Source organism: Stegastes partitus, unplaced genomic scaffold, assembly GCF_000690725.1.
Source record: "Stegastes partitus isolate 25-593 unplaced genomic scaffold, Stegastes_partitus-1.0.2 Scaffold228, whole genome shotgun sequence".
Taxonomy (NCBI): Eukaryota; Metazoa; Chordata; class Actinopteri; family Pomacentridae; genus Stegastes; species Stegastes partitus.
The window spans coordinates 451,077-467,530 of record NW_007577959.1 but is presented as its reverse complement, the minus strand read 5'-3'; the positions used below and the strand labels follow the sequence as shown (position 1 = coordinate 467,530).

At 41.9% G+C, this 16,454-nt stretch overlaps 3 protein-coding genes across 4 annotated transcripts in view; all 3 read left to right on the top strand.

The window, feature by feature from the left end:
* The window catches only part of shroom2a (shroom family member 2a), a 41,050-nt gene extending 27,982 nt beyond the window's left edge, over positions 1-13,068 (top strand). Inside the window, exons 5-11 of one of the 2 annotated variants that reach the window (XM_008281294.1) lie at positions 131-2,567; positions 3,502-3,584; positions 7,556-8,161; positions 8,718-9,290; positions 10,153-10,327; positions 11,217-11,489; positions 11,578-13,068. In XM_008281294.1, coding sequence (XP_008279516.1) covers positions 131-2,567; positions 3,502-3,584; positions 7,556-8,161; positions 8,718-9,290; positions 10,153-10,327; positions 11,217-11,489; positions 11,578-11,850 — 4,420 coding nt within the window. In that variant the 3' untranslated portion in view covers positions 11,851-13,068. Of the gene's footprint in view, positions 1-130; positions 2,568-3,498; positions 3,585-7,555; positions 8,162-8,717; positions 9,291-10,152; positions 10,328-11,216; positions 11,490-11,577 lie in introns of both variants that reach the window. The other variant, XM_008281292.1, reaches the window with a different exon arrangement.
* Positions 13,069-15,381: 2,313 nt separating this feature from the next.
* cldn34a (claudin 34a) lies at positions 15,382-16,125 on the top strand. Its single transcript, XM_008281309.1, has one exon. It carries the CDS (start codon positions 15,382-15,384, stop codon positions 16,123-16,125), a length of 744 nt encoding a protein of 247 aa, XP_008279531.1.
* Positions 15,793-16,454, top strand: part of wwc3 (WWC family member 3) — a 50,648-nt gene continuing 49,986 nt past the window's right edge. The window contains exon 1 of the mRNA XM_008281291.1: positions 15,793-15,804. The gene's annotated coding sequence lies outside the window, so the exon portion shown is untranslated. The remainder of the gene's footprint in view (positions 15,805-16,454) is intronic.

Here is a 16,454-nt window from a genome sequence, read left to right as displayed (position 1 = left end):
AGTTAAAATTGTATCTCATAATTCAAAACTTAATTAATGAGAAAGATCTTCAGATAAATGTCTACTTTTACAGAAGAAAAACAGAATGCTGTTTGTATTTTCTCATGTTGTAATTTTCTTTAACCTCCAGCTCATCCTCGACTGATCTTTCCAGCGGCTGGGAGCAGACAAACCTGCGCAGAGTGTCTGACCAATTCAGCTCTCTTGGTAGCATGGACAGTCTAGAACATGTCTCACACCCTTACCCTGCTGGTCAGCTGTCACCTGCCAAGTCAAACAACAGTATGGAGCACCTTGGAGGAGGAAAACGAGACTCGGCCTACAGCTCTTTCTCCACCAGCTCTGGCACCCCAGACTACACCCTCTCCAAGAGCAATGCTGCCTCAACAGAAAATATGCTCTATAAAGTTGGTCAGTGGGATGCAGGAGGAAAACACAACAATGGCAGAAACAGCCAGAGTCTGACGACTGAGGGACTCAAACAGGATGACAGGCTCACATATTTTCAGATGCCAGGAGTTAGCTCAGGCTGCGACGGTGCTCAGGCCGAGGAGCCAGCTGGCTCCCGCCATTCCACTTCAAGTCGAACTAGCTTTGGTCCTGTTTGGAACGTCCCTGAAAAAAAGAAGACTGCGTCACCCTCTCCTCCCCCTCCTCCTCCCCCTGCTCGCAGTGATAGTTTTGCTGCTACGAAGGTACATGAAAGGGGGCTTGCTGTAGCTCACCCCGAAGGACCTGATTTACACAAGGTTTCCACTGAAAATCGCCGCAGTCATAACATTTCCCCGAAAAATGACAGTGACACTTTTTATACTTCGTCTGATAAATCCAATCAGAGCCAGTTCAGCTCCAACAAACAGTATTCCCTGTCCAGCAGTGATGTTCGGCAAGGCCCACATGTTAGCCAGCCCTACCATCAAAGACACCATAGTGACAAAGGCACTTTTTATCCTCAACCCTGGGTTACATCCGTACCAAAGCCACAGAGTGTAGGCGGTTACTATTGTAGCTTGCAGGAACTGCCTACTAACGGTTCTACTCAACACTATGGCCAGAATCAAAGAAGGAACTTAAGCACCTCCCTGTCCTCCACAGCCACCGACCAAAACACTGAGAGCAGTGGGTCTAGCCGATACTACTGTGTCACTACATGTCAGCCCGCACAGCCTACCCCACTGTCTTTGTCAGGAATACCAGAGGACAGGAGGAGTGCAACAGGTGTAGATCTGGCACAGACTGGGAATGAGCGAAACTCTCTCAGCCCACAGACAGTCGCTAAAGTGAAGTATCATCTGCCCCAACAACAGCAACACTCCTCACACAGTAAAGACAATGATGGATACAGCAAACACCAAGTTACCACTGTACTAGAAACCTCTGTACTTAAACTTAACCCTGATGATAGGGGAGGCCAGAGAGGACACAACACGCAAAATGCAGAAGCTCAGTACATGAGTTATCCTCCGAGCAGACAGCCTGAACAACGGAGGTCTCTGCCACTGCAGCACAGAGAATTGCCCCAAGACATCAGACATCACAGCCAAGTGAGCAACAAGATCTGCCCCCAGGCAACCCCGATGCTTCACTCACTTTCCATGGATGCTGCAGGCCAAGATGAGAAAACAAGAGGCACAAACACTGAGGAGTCCCTTGAAAATAAGCAGGTAAAACGCAGCGATCGTTTTGCCACCACACTGAGAAACGAAATCCAGATGAGAAGAGCAAGGCTGCAGAAGAGTAAGAGTGCAGCTGCCCTCCCTGATGCTGAGTGTGAGGCTGAAGAAGCTCAGGATGTCTGGAAGTCAGCTGAAAGTACCACGCCAACCTCTGCAGATGGATCCTTCTCTAACACCTACAAAGATAATCTAAAGGAAGCACAAGCAAGGGTGCTCAAGGCTACTTCTTTCAGGAGGAAAGACCTAGAGCCTGTCTTGCTGGAGCACTCTACAGGTGAGGCCTTGCCTAACTACCCATCCTCAGCTCGTAAAGACCCTCTGCCAACTGTTACAGAATCAGGAACGACTAATTCAGGACTTTCCAGTGGTCAGGTAACTCGCATTGGTGGGCGGAAGCGTTTTCTTGCGGAAAAAAAGGAGAGGTGTTCCTCTGAACCAGATAAAATCCATGAAGTTGGGATGAAAGAAAATCTAACTCTCAGTGAAAATGCCAGCTCCTCACTAGACCAACAGAAACTCCTAAAAGAAAATGGGAATTCCGGATTCCCTAATCACATGCCCTCTCACAGCCATAACAAGAATCAAGGCCGAGATCTTGCCTCCACCAGTGCAACAGAGGACACAATGAAAGGAATCAAGGGCAGTGCTGAGGAGTCCCAAGGAGTTCCTTACTCTGCACACAAGCAGTCCATCCAAGACCAGCAAAGACTGGGCACCTTTGCTGAGTATGAGGCAAGGTGGAATATACAGAAGAAACCTCCAGAAAAAAGAGCCTCAGGAAGGTATCGGTCAGCTGATAACATACTAGATCCAGGACCAGAGGAGCGAGACAAAACCACCTGTTTCCATGAGAGGTCCCGATCATCTCCTTCAGCAGAGATGTATGGACAGGTGAGGCATGGATTCTTAATATTTTTAATCTCAAAATTTCATTGGAATTTAAAAAATAAAATGCAAGACCCCTTGTTTATTTTATAACTCAGATTTAGTCACTGAAAAATACCTTCCAATGAAAGTTTTACCTTGTTAGCATGTGCATATGGAGTTTTTTTTCCTGGTGGAAGACCCATCAAGAGAAAAATAGGCAGTCAATACCATAGCAGAGCACTTCCACCTTAAAAGCACAGTGATCTGATGACAGTCTCAAAAACATTTACACTTCCATGGTTTCATAGGTAAAAGATTTAAAGAACCAATCCTGTAGACTTCAAACGTGTTTAGCTGAATTACTCTAATATCACAACTTGCCGTTGTGTCGTGTAGAGTTGTTTTAGTGTTTAGGCAGAGTCGTAGGTATGTTGATGTGTTTGAGCGGCACCAAGTGGGAAGGGGAGGGTAGAGAGAGAGGAAAGGACTCCAAAGATCAGATTCTAGAGGTAGCAACAATGTAGAGTTACATCTAAGTCAGCAGTGGATTTTTTAATGGAAAAATCCTTGAGATATGTAACTTTGTTACACAGAGATGAATTTAAATCAATGACTGGAATGCTACTTTAAATGTTACAGCTGTATGAAGCCTAGGTAGCTTTACGCCTCATTAAGACCAACGTACTGACTGAAGTAAAAGCAACAAAGGAAAAAGCCAAGTCAAATATTAATCCATGTTTGTTCATGACGGCACACCCTCAGCTTAAGGAAGAGAGAGGGGCATCAAGCCGCTGATTGTTATTTTCAGTAGTAGTGAGAAACCAGGAAGCTGCAACGTAAGTTGGTGAGAATAATTAACAAATGACAATAATTTGGCTCCTGTAAAAGCTGGAAGTGTCTTTTGTTTGGACATTTTTGCATAAGAGCATGTGTGTTTGTTCAACCTTCTTTACAGAAGATTCCAGTTCCTGCAAGAAAGTCTGACACAGAATATTCCCAGTCGGAGAGTAAACCTGCTCAACCGCTCAGCATTGACACGGGGTGAGTAAATCTCATTTGATGCAACCACTGGAACACCAGTGTCTGCCAGTACACTATACAACTGCACAAATATCAGTGTATGCATCGAACTCTTGGGATTTTCTCTTGGGAAATAGTGAATTATATCAAGAAGTAGTCTAATATTATAATTTATCATTAATTGGTCATTTAAATACTGTTTGATCTTTTTAATTATTTGGCTTTTGCACCAGCATCTTTGTCCAGTCAAAATCTGTAGTCCGGTATCTTGCTTTGTTTTTGCTCTTGAGCTTTATCTGTAAAGGGGGCAGTAGACTTGCGGAGAAACACTGAAGTCTTTATAATCTGTCAAGGCATAACAGTGGCACTGCTTTGGTGCAGCTGTGACAACATTAGACGTCTCTCTGGCTGCGCTTTGTGTCGTTTAGTGGAGGCTTACTGGTGTAGGCGAGGCATCTGACCATGTCTGTGACAGTGAGGAAGTGTTCCATCAGCCCTCCATTGGAATGTAATGGGGACCCAAGTTCATGAGGCCAGCCTGAAGGCATGGCATTATCATCTGTAAGATCTGCTGCTCTGCATGCTTGGATTTTTATCAGTGCTCATGGCGTGACTCGATGGCATGTGGTGTTATTTGGTACAGAAAAATTTGGAAAAATATCAGATTTTTCTGACAAGCACTGATTTAATTTGCAGTGTAATTTCTTAAAGTCAAGCCTCAGGTCAGTATGATAGACTTAAAACATGTGACTGAGCAACACTGCATGAGATACCATCAATAGTGTGACAGTCACACATAGAGGATTTTGTAGAAATTCATTGACACAACAGTTTAAAAGCTGGGTAAGACGTGCTGCAAAATGTACGAGGTGTGGTTATAAAATCATGAGACTGAGCTTATGCCAAACCACAGCGTGCATGATTGAACTATGTGATAGACATCGATCAAGGGAAAAAAAATAGAAGAAGAAAAAATGCGGACATCAGATGACGCCAGATACTTGTACTGTACTTTACCTTTTCTCATCTAGTGTTACCAACACACATAAATCATGTCATATTGGCATGATTTACTCTTTTGTTTGAAGAATTTGCCCCTTTCAGTATGCATGTATTAACTTTTAACGTCAATGACAAATCCATAAGTTTGAATTAATCGATAAAGCCCTTTACTTTAGTAGCTCAGAATGAAAATATTCTGGGCATTCAGATTGATACGCTAAGAAAATATACCTGGTCCCGCCGTAGACATGAGTTATAGGGGCACATGTCTCCTGTGTCCACCCTAAATATCTATACAACTATTACTGTTTAATGTTAAAATTGTAATTCTCCTTTTGCAACTGTCCTCCTCTCTCATGTTCTGGCTTTTATTTTGAAATGTAGCGTATACATTTTAAAAAGTAATTTATCATTTAATATTTTTGCACCATTTAGCCTTTGAGTAGAGACCAGTCAACAATATCTAGTCTTGGTCCAATTAGACTGTCTTATATCTTGAATTTAGGGGCCACACAGCTAATTTTACACATAAAGCATAGCTTACTCTTCATGGATAGTACTACCTGGCCTATGTAATAGTTGTACAATGTGTTCTGTGACTTTGGCTTGAATTCCTACTATTACCAGATGCCTGCTCAAAGATAATAGTTTGGATTCTTTTTTTATAAAAGATTACTTCTGTGGGGATTCTTTTTATAAAAGATTACTTCTGTGGTGAATTGCTTCTGTGGTAGTATATCAAATATTAAATTGAATTAGATCTGAGACTTTTAACTTTTAAAAAGAAAGCATGAGTTACAAAGTGGAGGTGCATGTTTTAAAAGATGGTATTTACAGGCTGGAAGGGCCTACCAAAAGATGCTAAGTGACCTGAACTAGAGGCTAAAAGTCTGGTGCATAAATTTTGACAATTTTAATCTCTTGTTAAAACTTCATGGAAGTGCAATGATGACTAGTGCTTTTAACATTTCTCTGATTACTTAGAGTCATTGTTAAAGTGCGTATTGTGACGCAAACAAGATGACTTCATGGCTTGTAACCAGTTATTCAGGAGTCTTTGTGCGCTATCTAAACTTTCTGAGGTGAAACTCATTGAAGGGTGTAGAGTATCCAATCTTGGGCAATCTCATTGTAGGAGCCACACCATATGACACCCGTGTTTGCATTACAACAACAGCACAGATGATGTTATTGTCATTGAAAAGTCTGGGAGATGAGCTAAGTGAGATATGCTCCACCCATATAGTGTTATTGATACAGGTGTAAAGAGACACCAACAGGTGGCCTCTGTCACAGAGCCAGCAGACAGGCAGGACGCTCACTTTTACTTCTGCTCTATGGAAATGATAGGGATAAGGCATCACAGAGGGTGAGTCAGTTAATATATTCTTTACAAATATGTAAATCTTATTCTAATAACAGAAAAGCAATATATTTCAGTATTTTTAAAGATGGAAAACGACAAATTATTTTGTAGCAGTAAGCACTAGGGCTGGCCGATTATCAGATCCAGTAGTCATAATGTTTCTGATTATCGCTGTTTTTTAACTGATCTGATTAAATAAATTAACTTTAAAATGCTCTACTGATGTGCTGTTGCAGCCACTCTTTGTCTGTAGTCATTCTGTAGTTTCAAGTAATGTCCAGCCCACAGCACCATCTGATTGGTTACACGTCACTTTTAATAGCGGATCAACATTTAAAGGACAAATGTTGAAAAGTTCTGTTTTAATTAAATACATGTAAAACATAAACAAAAGCATTTCAACAAACATTTGTTTAAAATTTTAAGACCAAGATACCAAGTTTGATACCAATCATTTTTAAAAGGATGTGTACTGGTTCCAAATGTCTGTTGTTGTTCTCCTTGGTTACTAACAATTGGTTCTTGTATTAGACCTGAAAAAACTTATCATTTGACCTTCAGTATGTATACAGTGATGAAAGTTTGCAGAAAATTGTATTGTTTGGGCACCTGTGTAGGGCAATAATGGTTACGAAATTCTTTTCCATATAGACAATTTTAGAACTCGTGTTTGAGGGTGGTGTAGCTCATATATTCACTCCCAATAAATGTATTTTATCTAAAAATCTGTCATTGGTTGAGTACCTGCATGATAATAAACTACATTAACTCATATCCCTCCTACTGAATCCTGCAGTAATCTCTCTGGCATCATGTTTCATGCTTCCACAAGGTAACTTTCTCACACTACGCAGAGCTGAGGCACGAGGGAGGGTGTGAGCTGCAACAGCAGTTGTTCATTGGGTAACTTGTCACAGCTTGTAAGAATTCCAATTGTGAGGTTTGAGTTATGGCGTCTGTCTGTCCACAAGTCGCCGTAATTTATCTTGTGACTGCAGAATCAGTACAATTTTGTCTTCAATCATAGCTGTGTGATTTATGTGTTAATGTTCACCGAGTGCGCCTAATTGAATTTGTATCAGCATGGAAATGTAATCTGCGAGCATGAAACCATAGTATTGGGCTGTTTCGCGAGCTTTTCCCGTGTAGTCTGGGTGGCTCAGTTAATGACAGCTTTTCACTGTGCTGTATGCTTAAATTATGCTAAATGATAGAACACATGCAGGTTTAAATCTGTTCGCCATCAGGTCTCTAATGACTCCTGAGGCTTTCAGGGTTTGACCTCCTCCTGTTTCAGGCCTAACTTCACCTCCAAAGAGTTAAAACTGAATCAGGCAGGGAAAAAGTGATCCGGTCTTGCTTCTCTGCACTTGGAGGATTATTTATTCCTCAATGCAGACTTTGCGGTACTAAAATATTCCTCCTCAGGCTGCCAGCTGAACAGTTACCAGGAAGGAGGCTTGCAGAAGAGAGGGAGACGTGTGTCTTGTCATACTGGCATAATCATAGTGGCTGCTGGAGAGACGAACAAGGCCTCTCCCACAGCGTATTATTTGATTGAGCTGCAGATGATAGTCCATGCTGCCTGGCTGTGTAATTAAAAGCTTTCTATTGTATTCCTCAGGTTCTCTGACAGAGGTCCAGGTGACTGTAGAGTGAGAGAAAAACCTGTGGAGTTTGAACATTACCCAGCGCCGCCCCCTCCGCCCATGACAGGAGCCAGCCCTGACTGCAGACACAGAGCTGCCCCGGCCACCAAGAACTACAGACCCACATCTATTTCTCACAGTCTCCCAGAGCCTCCCCCTCCTCCGCCTGACGACCACAGCCACGCCGAGCTGCCGTCTGGACCGAGGAGAAAGCCCTCTGCGCCGGAGAAGCCTCCCCCACCCAGATGCCCAGAGGTCGACTCCCATGAGCCCTTTACTGGTTCCCAGAGTGAAGTCTTCACCCACTGCTCTCCTAACACTGAACCTAACTCCGCCTTTGACGCCACCCACTCTGCAAAGGGAGATTCGGAGCAGGGCAAAGGACTTGTGGACAAAGGACAAGGGGCAGTACATCATCTATCAACATCCAATCCTCAGCCTGCCTCCTCTCCCCCAGCTTCCTCCTACAGACCTTCAGTGCTGGCCGGCATGGAGGGGCAGCGCTCACCATCTCCACAGTTTTCCCCACAGAGACTCAGCGACAAACCTCCAGTCTCTCTGCAGGATGAAGACACAAACAGGTAAAGTTTTCTCATTTCATTAGAGATTTACTCTAAAGTGTCACAGTGTTGCTTCAACTAGCCAGAGCACAGTTACTGTAGCTCCTCTACTCATCCTGTCTTCATGCTCCATGTACAAAGGAGCTTATTGAGAGTCACTGCCTGTGTAGAATCAACATGTGAATGCTATCAAGCCACAGTAAATTAGAGGGATTCTCTGCATTTCTATTAAAGCCACTTGCGGTTAAGGGGTAATTCAGCTAAATGTAAAATGTTCTTCTAAAGCCCCAAACATGAAGCTGTTTGTTCATTTTCTTGATTCAGAACTAATTGATATCATCTGTAGTGAACTTATGACTGTGCAGGAGGATTATTACAGCTAGAAGAAACCAAAGTGGTGGGAGGAGTCCAGATGTCTTGGATATTCCAGCACACTGGGCATGGAAAAAATCTCAGTTGCCATCATGCAGTGAAACTTTAAATCAGCGTATGGTTGGAATGACTGCAACAAGACATTTTCTTCATTCAGTTGGAAACCTTTTTGTAACATTCTCTCTGTTTTTCTCTGAAATTTCAGGATGGAACATGTGGTAGAAAACCAAAATCCTGCAGTGAGAAAAGTGCCCATCAGGATCGTCCACTCAGAGGGAATAACAGAGAAGGAGAATTGTCCGTTTTTGCAGCACAGCGACCCCCCTGCCGTTGAAGCCGAGGGACACGGTGTGACCAGGCTCGGCAGTCTGGGAGCTGCAGGGCAGGACTCCGTCTTCTGTGCCTTCACCCGGCAGAGGGAGCCTGACAGCACACCGGCCGCGCAGACGCCCCAGGGAGACACATACATGACCACTGTAAGAGATCACATCAACTCTAGCAGTCAGCAGCCACCGCAGCCCACAGAAGAGCCCAGCAGCAACAGGGCAGCTGCAACCACAGGACTGACTGAGGAAGAGGACCAGAAGAGAGAGGAGCTGGCCCGGGACATCATGGGGAAGGATAAATCACTAGCTGATATTCTGGATCAGAGCAAGATGAAGACAACCATGGACTTGATGGAGGGTATCTTCCCTCAGGGAGAACAGCTGTTGGAGGGAGCTCAGCAGCGAAGGAAAGTGCAAAATAAACAGACAAACTCCCGGCCTGCTGAGGAAAGGTGAGCCTCACAATGAGGGTCGATAACTGATATTTGGAACCAATATACATTTGCAGTAAAAATGAAACCTCTAAATTTAGACACATCAGACTTTGTTGAAGTGTCTGATTATTTATGATTCAAATATGTTAATTTAAAAGAACACTCCTCAGCATTTATCTTTTAGTCTTGATTGGTTGTTATTGAAGCATGTATCCAATCAGATAGTGCTGTAGGCGGGACATCACTCGAAACCACAGAGTGATGAAGGAGACTGAGAGAAATGGCTGCATTACAGCCGAAGTAGCGCATTGTAAAATTTAAATATTTTGTCTAGAATAGGTTAAAAATGACAACAGTACTGATAATCAGGAAAATGCTGAATACTTTACACTTAGCTTCTGTACTAAACATAAAGGATGGCCCTGCAAATATCAGTGATGAAGGTCAGTTCTGCCCCCTTTGGTCTTGACTGAGGGAAAATGCCTTTTAGTTTTGTACACAGTTGTGTCTGCATTACAGTTTTCCTTACAACCGAATGGCACCACACATGGTGCACATGGAAACAGTGAGACTCCCCTCATCAGGAGGTTGTATAGTCATATTCTTTTCAAACCAGCCTCAATAAAACAAGACTGCAGGCTGTTTACTTGTGTATATAACTTACCCACCTAACACACCTTGTGTCTTATAGACTTTGTCAGCACATGTATGCAATTTTATATTTTCAAACCAATTTTGAAAAGTGTTTAGCTGTTTTTTGTTTTTTTTTTGTAGCTAAAATTTTCTGAACAAACTTTTTTTTTAAAAAACATGTACGAACTTATTCTGTTTTTTGTTTGTTGATATGAGTAACATTATAACTCAACTTGTTTGTTTTCAGGGAAAAGGAAGACAATATGGCAGCAGCTGTCACCATGGTGACCAGCTCTACATATTACAGCACATCTGCTCCCAAAGCTGAGCTGCTTATCAAGATGAAGGATATGCAGGAGCAGAAGGAGGAGGAGCAGGAAGACTCTGAAGATGAACTGGACATTGATTTGGCCAACAAAAAGGTACCAAAGACTAACTACTGAGTGAACTTTGCTCATCACACTATTTTAGACAAAAAGTCTTTTAGACTGCACTCCTGTTTGTTAATCTGATAGTGTCTGAACAGGTTGGCTTCATGTCTGAATGAAAGCCCTGGCCACTTTCCCATTAAAGTAGCCAGGGCAATCTTACTAGGTTGACAGCAGCATCAGGCAGCAGCAGGATCCATATGAGCATCTCCAAAGAGAGAGAGAGAGAGAGAGATGTGTGCATTTATTCTCTTGAAACTTCATCATGTACTTAAACTTATAAATTATCCTTGACGAGGAGACAGGATCAATCATGATTTAGTGTGAAACCATGCCTACTTTTTTGTGTACAGGTGAGCTGTCACACAGAGTCACAGTTTATCAGCTGCTGTTAAAAAAAAAATTGTTACACAGCAGTCGTCCTCAGGTTGAGTCCTGATCTCCGACACGGCTGTCAGGATATTGTTATGTTACTGTTGGTAAAGTATTTTTTACATTATCATCACACATGGACCAAATTTTTTGTGTTTAGGAAATCACAGATAAACTTGGTTGTTTGGACAGTTTGAAGTTTTGTTCATTGGTGCATTATTATGCTTTATGTCACTGAATGTACCATCCAGTCTCTCGTGTACGACAAATATAGTGTGCGTATTCTAGCTGACTCTGTTACTATGGGTGTGTCTGAATGAAGCTGAGGGGGACATTATTGTGAAAGTGACACTTGTCTGACCTATGACAAAATGTGTCACTTTAATAGATTGTTGAAGCAGCCTTGTTGTGTATCTGTGTGTGTGTCAAAAAATAGGCTTAAAGGTTAAATGCCACAGTCAACATTACTAACCTCTCAGCTTTTGTTTTACATGTTCTGTTTTTCATGCAGCAAGAGCTGATCGACAGCCTCAGCAAGAAGCTCCAGGTGTTGCGGGAGGCCAGAGAGAGTCTCCAGGAGGACGTCCTGGACAACAACGCCCTGGGAGACGAGGTGGAGGCCCGAGTCCAGCAGGTCTGCAAACCTAACGAGCTAGACAAGTTCAGGATGTTTGTCGGAGACTTGGACAAAGTGGTGAGCCTGCTGCTGTCCCTGTCAGGCCGTTTGGCCAGAGTGGAGAACGCCCTCAACAGCCTGGAAGAGGACGCTACTCCTGAGGAGAGGGTGAGTTCACCTTTAGCTAGTTAGAAATATTTTAGAATACCTTTGGTGTATCCTTCCGAATATTCACAGATATTTTCTTCTTCTTCAGCGTACACTGATTGAGAAGAGGAAGCTGCTGATCCGACAGCACGAGGACGCCAAGGAGCTGAAGGAGAACCTGGACCGTCGGGAGCGTGTGGTTTATGACATCCTGGCTAACTACCTGCAGGAGGACAGCCTCACAGACTATGAGCACTTTGTCAAAATGAAGTCTGCGCTCATCATTGAGCAGCGCAAGCTTGAGGACAAAATCAAACTGGGAGAGGAGCAACTGAAATGTCTGATGGACAGTCTTCCCATAGAGCAGAGGCTGGTTTTGTGAAGAAGGTGGATACTGCTAAGTCTTAAATAGCCCAAACTCTGAGAGAAAGTCTGCTGATGTGGCTGCAGGTTGCACTTGAGCCCTGTGGCCAGCAGAGGACGACAAAGAAACAAAGCTACAGCCTGTTGGGAACAAGGACTGTTGCATTTTCTGACTTTGTGAGCATGTCCTATACTTCACTTTCTTTTGAACTGGACTGCCATAGCACCACTTGGACTGACAGCATCCACAAGTAACTCCTTTTTGAACAATGCTGCTTTTCTTGGCAACCACTGTATCTAATGTCCTTCATGCCATTTTTGCTTTGTTTTTATGTTGTTGTTGTTGTTTTTTTTAGTAATTTATTGTAGCCTTTTGAATCTGTGCAGGAGGGGACAGTATTTTATCAACTGATTTGAGCAGCCATGCTACCTGATGTGTGTTACACGCTGAGCAAGTGTTTATCATGTTCTACATTTAAATAATTTCACTCTGCAACCCTTTTCTTTAAAATCTGGCCAAATACTTTGACTCAAACTCAACTTTCATTAACTTTTGTATTTAAACTAGTGGCCTTTTACTAAAAACTTTTGTGCTTTTGTCACTAAATAAACATTTCCTCTGCAATAAACACAAGATAACGACGTCAACGCAGCAGCTCTGTGGAGAGAAAGTGTGCAGATACTGGTCATTTTAAAGAGCACTTGTTCAATTTCACTAAACAGGAGAAGCACTTCACATCCTGACTCAAGTAAAATTCACATTTGAAGTGCCTGTGAGATTTACCCACGTCACGGTGAACACTGGTCACTCTTTAATTCTGCATGTTGTGTCTGTCAGTGCTGGTTTTTTTTTTTTTTTTTTAAATTTACAGCCAGCAAATCTTTTCTAGATTATGATATTGCCACATGTAAGATGACCAAGTGTTGCTGTATTATATTTTATTACTTCACTGTTATTCACGGTGCAAAGTTGAATGCATAGCTACCACAGTTGTTCCTTCTAGTTCACTAAAAAAATGTCCAGGTTGATCATTTTTGCAGCCAAATATGGAACTAAATCATTCCAAAGCGTTATTTCAGATGTCTGAAGTTCAGATTTTGTGGGTTGATTCAGTCTCCTGGATGTTTATTCCTGCACATTTGTTACAGTTTCACAGGCTTCATGCACTGCTGCATCCCGACTCTTAACACTTTCAAATAAAGAGTCTGCTGCAATCACGCAGGAGAGTTTGATTGATTTCTCCGTGTCATTCATTAACTCCACCACGCCCTTCTTTCTCCTGATAGTACTGAAGGTAAAGACTTTGGCATGACGAGGGATATCTCTTACAGTCAGTGTTGTAGCCTTTGTCTCTCGCGTAACGAACAGAAGATGTGGACTTATCGCTCACCTTGATCCCTCTGTGGAAGGATTTGTTGTATATTGAGACCAACAAGTTTGAAGGTGAGAAAAAAGCTGAAATGCAACAGAGCATTGTTTTATTTTGCTGCATAATGTGAAGATTTAAACTGACAATCATTAACTGCAGCTGAGCTTGACCTTAGTCTACCTACAGTTAATGTAAAACAAGCTGAGAGCTTTCTCCTCCGAGGGTGTTTTTTTTGTTTTTTTTAATAGTTTCAAAACATTTTCAAAACAGTTTACTGAATTTGTAGATACTATGTTTTTATGATATTGCTTCAAATGAATTCTGGAATGATAAATGCTTGATTTATATGGAAAGGGGGATTTAACGTCATGTTTTATTGTTGTTTTGTGTTCTGGCTATGTTGACAATCAGAGTATTTCTTAATGTGTGCTTGCATAAATACAGTAGCAATACGGAAAGATTCTTAAATGTACAGTTTACATGGATAGTAATCAAAATAACTGGTGACAGTTGGATAACAACACACAGACTTTTATTGTTGAATGTGTACACTAGATATGTTCTTCACTGAAGAAAAAATACAATACATTTTTGGTAGGAAGTTTTACAGTGAAAAAATACACTTAAAATAGAGATGTTGTTGCACAACGTCCTCAAGCATATCTGTCAATAATGTTTCCAGACAAATACACACAAAGCAGGAAACAGAATAGCAAGCAGCAAGCTGATATCTGCCAGTTTATTGGCTCTGAAGCTCTCCAGTATAAAGCAATAAACATGATATAATGATTATCGCAGTGGAATAAAAAATATGGCAAACACAGGCCTACAGTAAATTATTGTGCTTTTTTATGCTTTAGTTCTCCAGATTGTATATAAATCAAACTGTAGTGTGTTTTTTCTTAGGATTTACAGTTCATGATGTGGGAAATTAAACAAACTAAAAGACAGAAAAACAAAAGAACTCAACTATAAACGGGAGAGGGACACATGAAATAAAAAAAAGATTTTAAAACCAATTCAGTTCAGATGTAGGACATCAACTGTGGACTAAATGTCATAAATAATCTTGTTTTTTGGCACCTTGAGAGTTAAAACATGAATTGTGACAATGAAACAGCGTCATTGGCGTTAAATCAGTGTTTAGATGGCATTTAACAAGATAGAAAATAATCTACAGATTGATTATTTAGTGAAAATAATTGCTACTTGCAGGCCTTTTCATCACTACCAGAAATCATATTAAAAATGTGATTAAAGCTGTTTAAATATCTTTTTCTAAGACTCTTTTAGAAGTAGAAGAGCCTCAACAAACTTTTTGGGGTTCCTCATCTTTTCCATTGTGGCAGAACTTTCTGGGTTTAAAATGGTTCCTTGGAGAACCCCAGAACTGTTTTGTGGGGTTTGGGTATCCATCTTTATTCTCATTCTTAATATTGTACAAAATTTCTTAACCCCCCGAACAAAATAAAAATATTGGACACGATTAAAATTGTCCCTAAATAAAGTGGAAAAGTTTTTATACATTGAGACCAATAGGGACCTTAGCATTAGTATCAAGAGTCATTTGCAGAAAGTCAGACAAGATCCAAGTTTGCCAAAATTTTCTTAAATATATTTATTGTATACGTGTTGAAGTATTGCAATGTAAAACCACTTCATAAAACTAAGTTGTGAAAATACCAGCTAAATACACCTTGAGCAAGTCCAGTGGTGTTTATGTTTCTGAAGTAAAAAGAAAGTTCTCTAGACAACAATTTACAGCGAGTTTTGTGGATAATCCAGACTAATCCCAACACTTATTTCGGAAATTCCCGTCACCTCCTCTTCTGTAGACTCACCTGGAGTCACAAATCTCTAAACCTCAGCAGATAATAATATCCACATGGTTATATACCACAAGAGGTGAGAGGTTAAGTGAGGAAATGTGTGTTTGATCATTTGGATGAACCAACCCTTTAATGGTTCCCTCTGAGGTGAATCCCAGAGTAAATTTGGCAGTGAGCTTTCCATGTTGCTCATACTTCAAAGTCCAAATTAAATCTAACAATAACATCGAATTATTAATGTACATGTGCATTTAAGCTATTTTCACACTCCTGTGTATATTTTTGTTTCCATCAGGAGTGATGGCAGCAGTGATCAGTCTCTCTGAGCATTAGCAGCCTCACAGCTCAGAGATGCTTTACTTGGCAAACACAGCTCACTGGCAGTTCCTGGCCCTCATAGCCGGGTTCCTGGCCTGGATCCTGACCATGACCACAATCGGCCTCAACGATTGGCGCCTGTGGGAGGTGGACGATGTGTCCGTCATCTCCTCGGGCGTGGCCTGGGTGGGTATCTGGAGGGCGTGTTTCCACAGCCACGTCCTGCCCAGGATGGAGAACTGTTGGAGTATCGGCATCTCGGACACCTTTGTTCCAATTGAGATCTCTGTGGCTCAGGTGATGATGATGATGGCAGTGATCAGTGGCCTGGCAGGGAACATCATCGCTGCGGTAGCCATGAGGATGGTTTACTTTTCTGTGAAAAACCGCAGGAGCATCAGGCTGGCCTTCGTGGCGGGGGGCCTCTTGTATTTGCTCACGGCGACATTGTGTTTGGTGCCGCTGGTGTGGAACATGACTTCGGTGCTGAACAACAGGACCATAGACTTTCCTCCAGAGTTCCACCTCCCTGCTGCTCCTGTCAGCCAGAAGGTCGGTTCGGCCATCGGAGTGGGAATCTGCTCCTCCGTCCTCTTGCTCATCAGCGGCCTGGTTTTCCTCTGCTATCGGTACGTGTGGCACGATGTGATCTCAGAGGCCTCCAGGGACCCGCTTCATGGTCCCTGGACGGTCACAACGCTGCCACACAATTCTGAATTATCTAATGGAAACATCCAGGGCGTCGATAATCCTGCTTTCACCAATGAAAACAATTAAATCAGCAACACAAATGACTTTACACAATTTTTTTCATGGAAGAGAGACTTGATGGGCTGTGTGAATACAAAGACACATGTTAAGCCAAATGCTATGTTATGCTAATGCTTTGTTATCAAATTTAGGAGCATTAACAACAATGTGGAACATTTGCCATTATGCTATAATACTAAAAAGACTGCTAGCTACACATAGGCCCGACCAGAATCTGTAAAATAAACTGTTTCAACTACTACTATGCTAAAAAGACAAGAACGTGTATTTATCAAAAAGCGTTACAGAAATAGGCAATGATGAGGACAAATGCAAATTTCCTTAATACTTCAAAT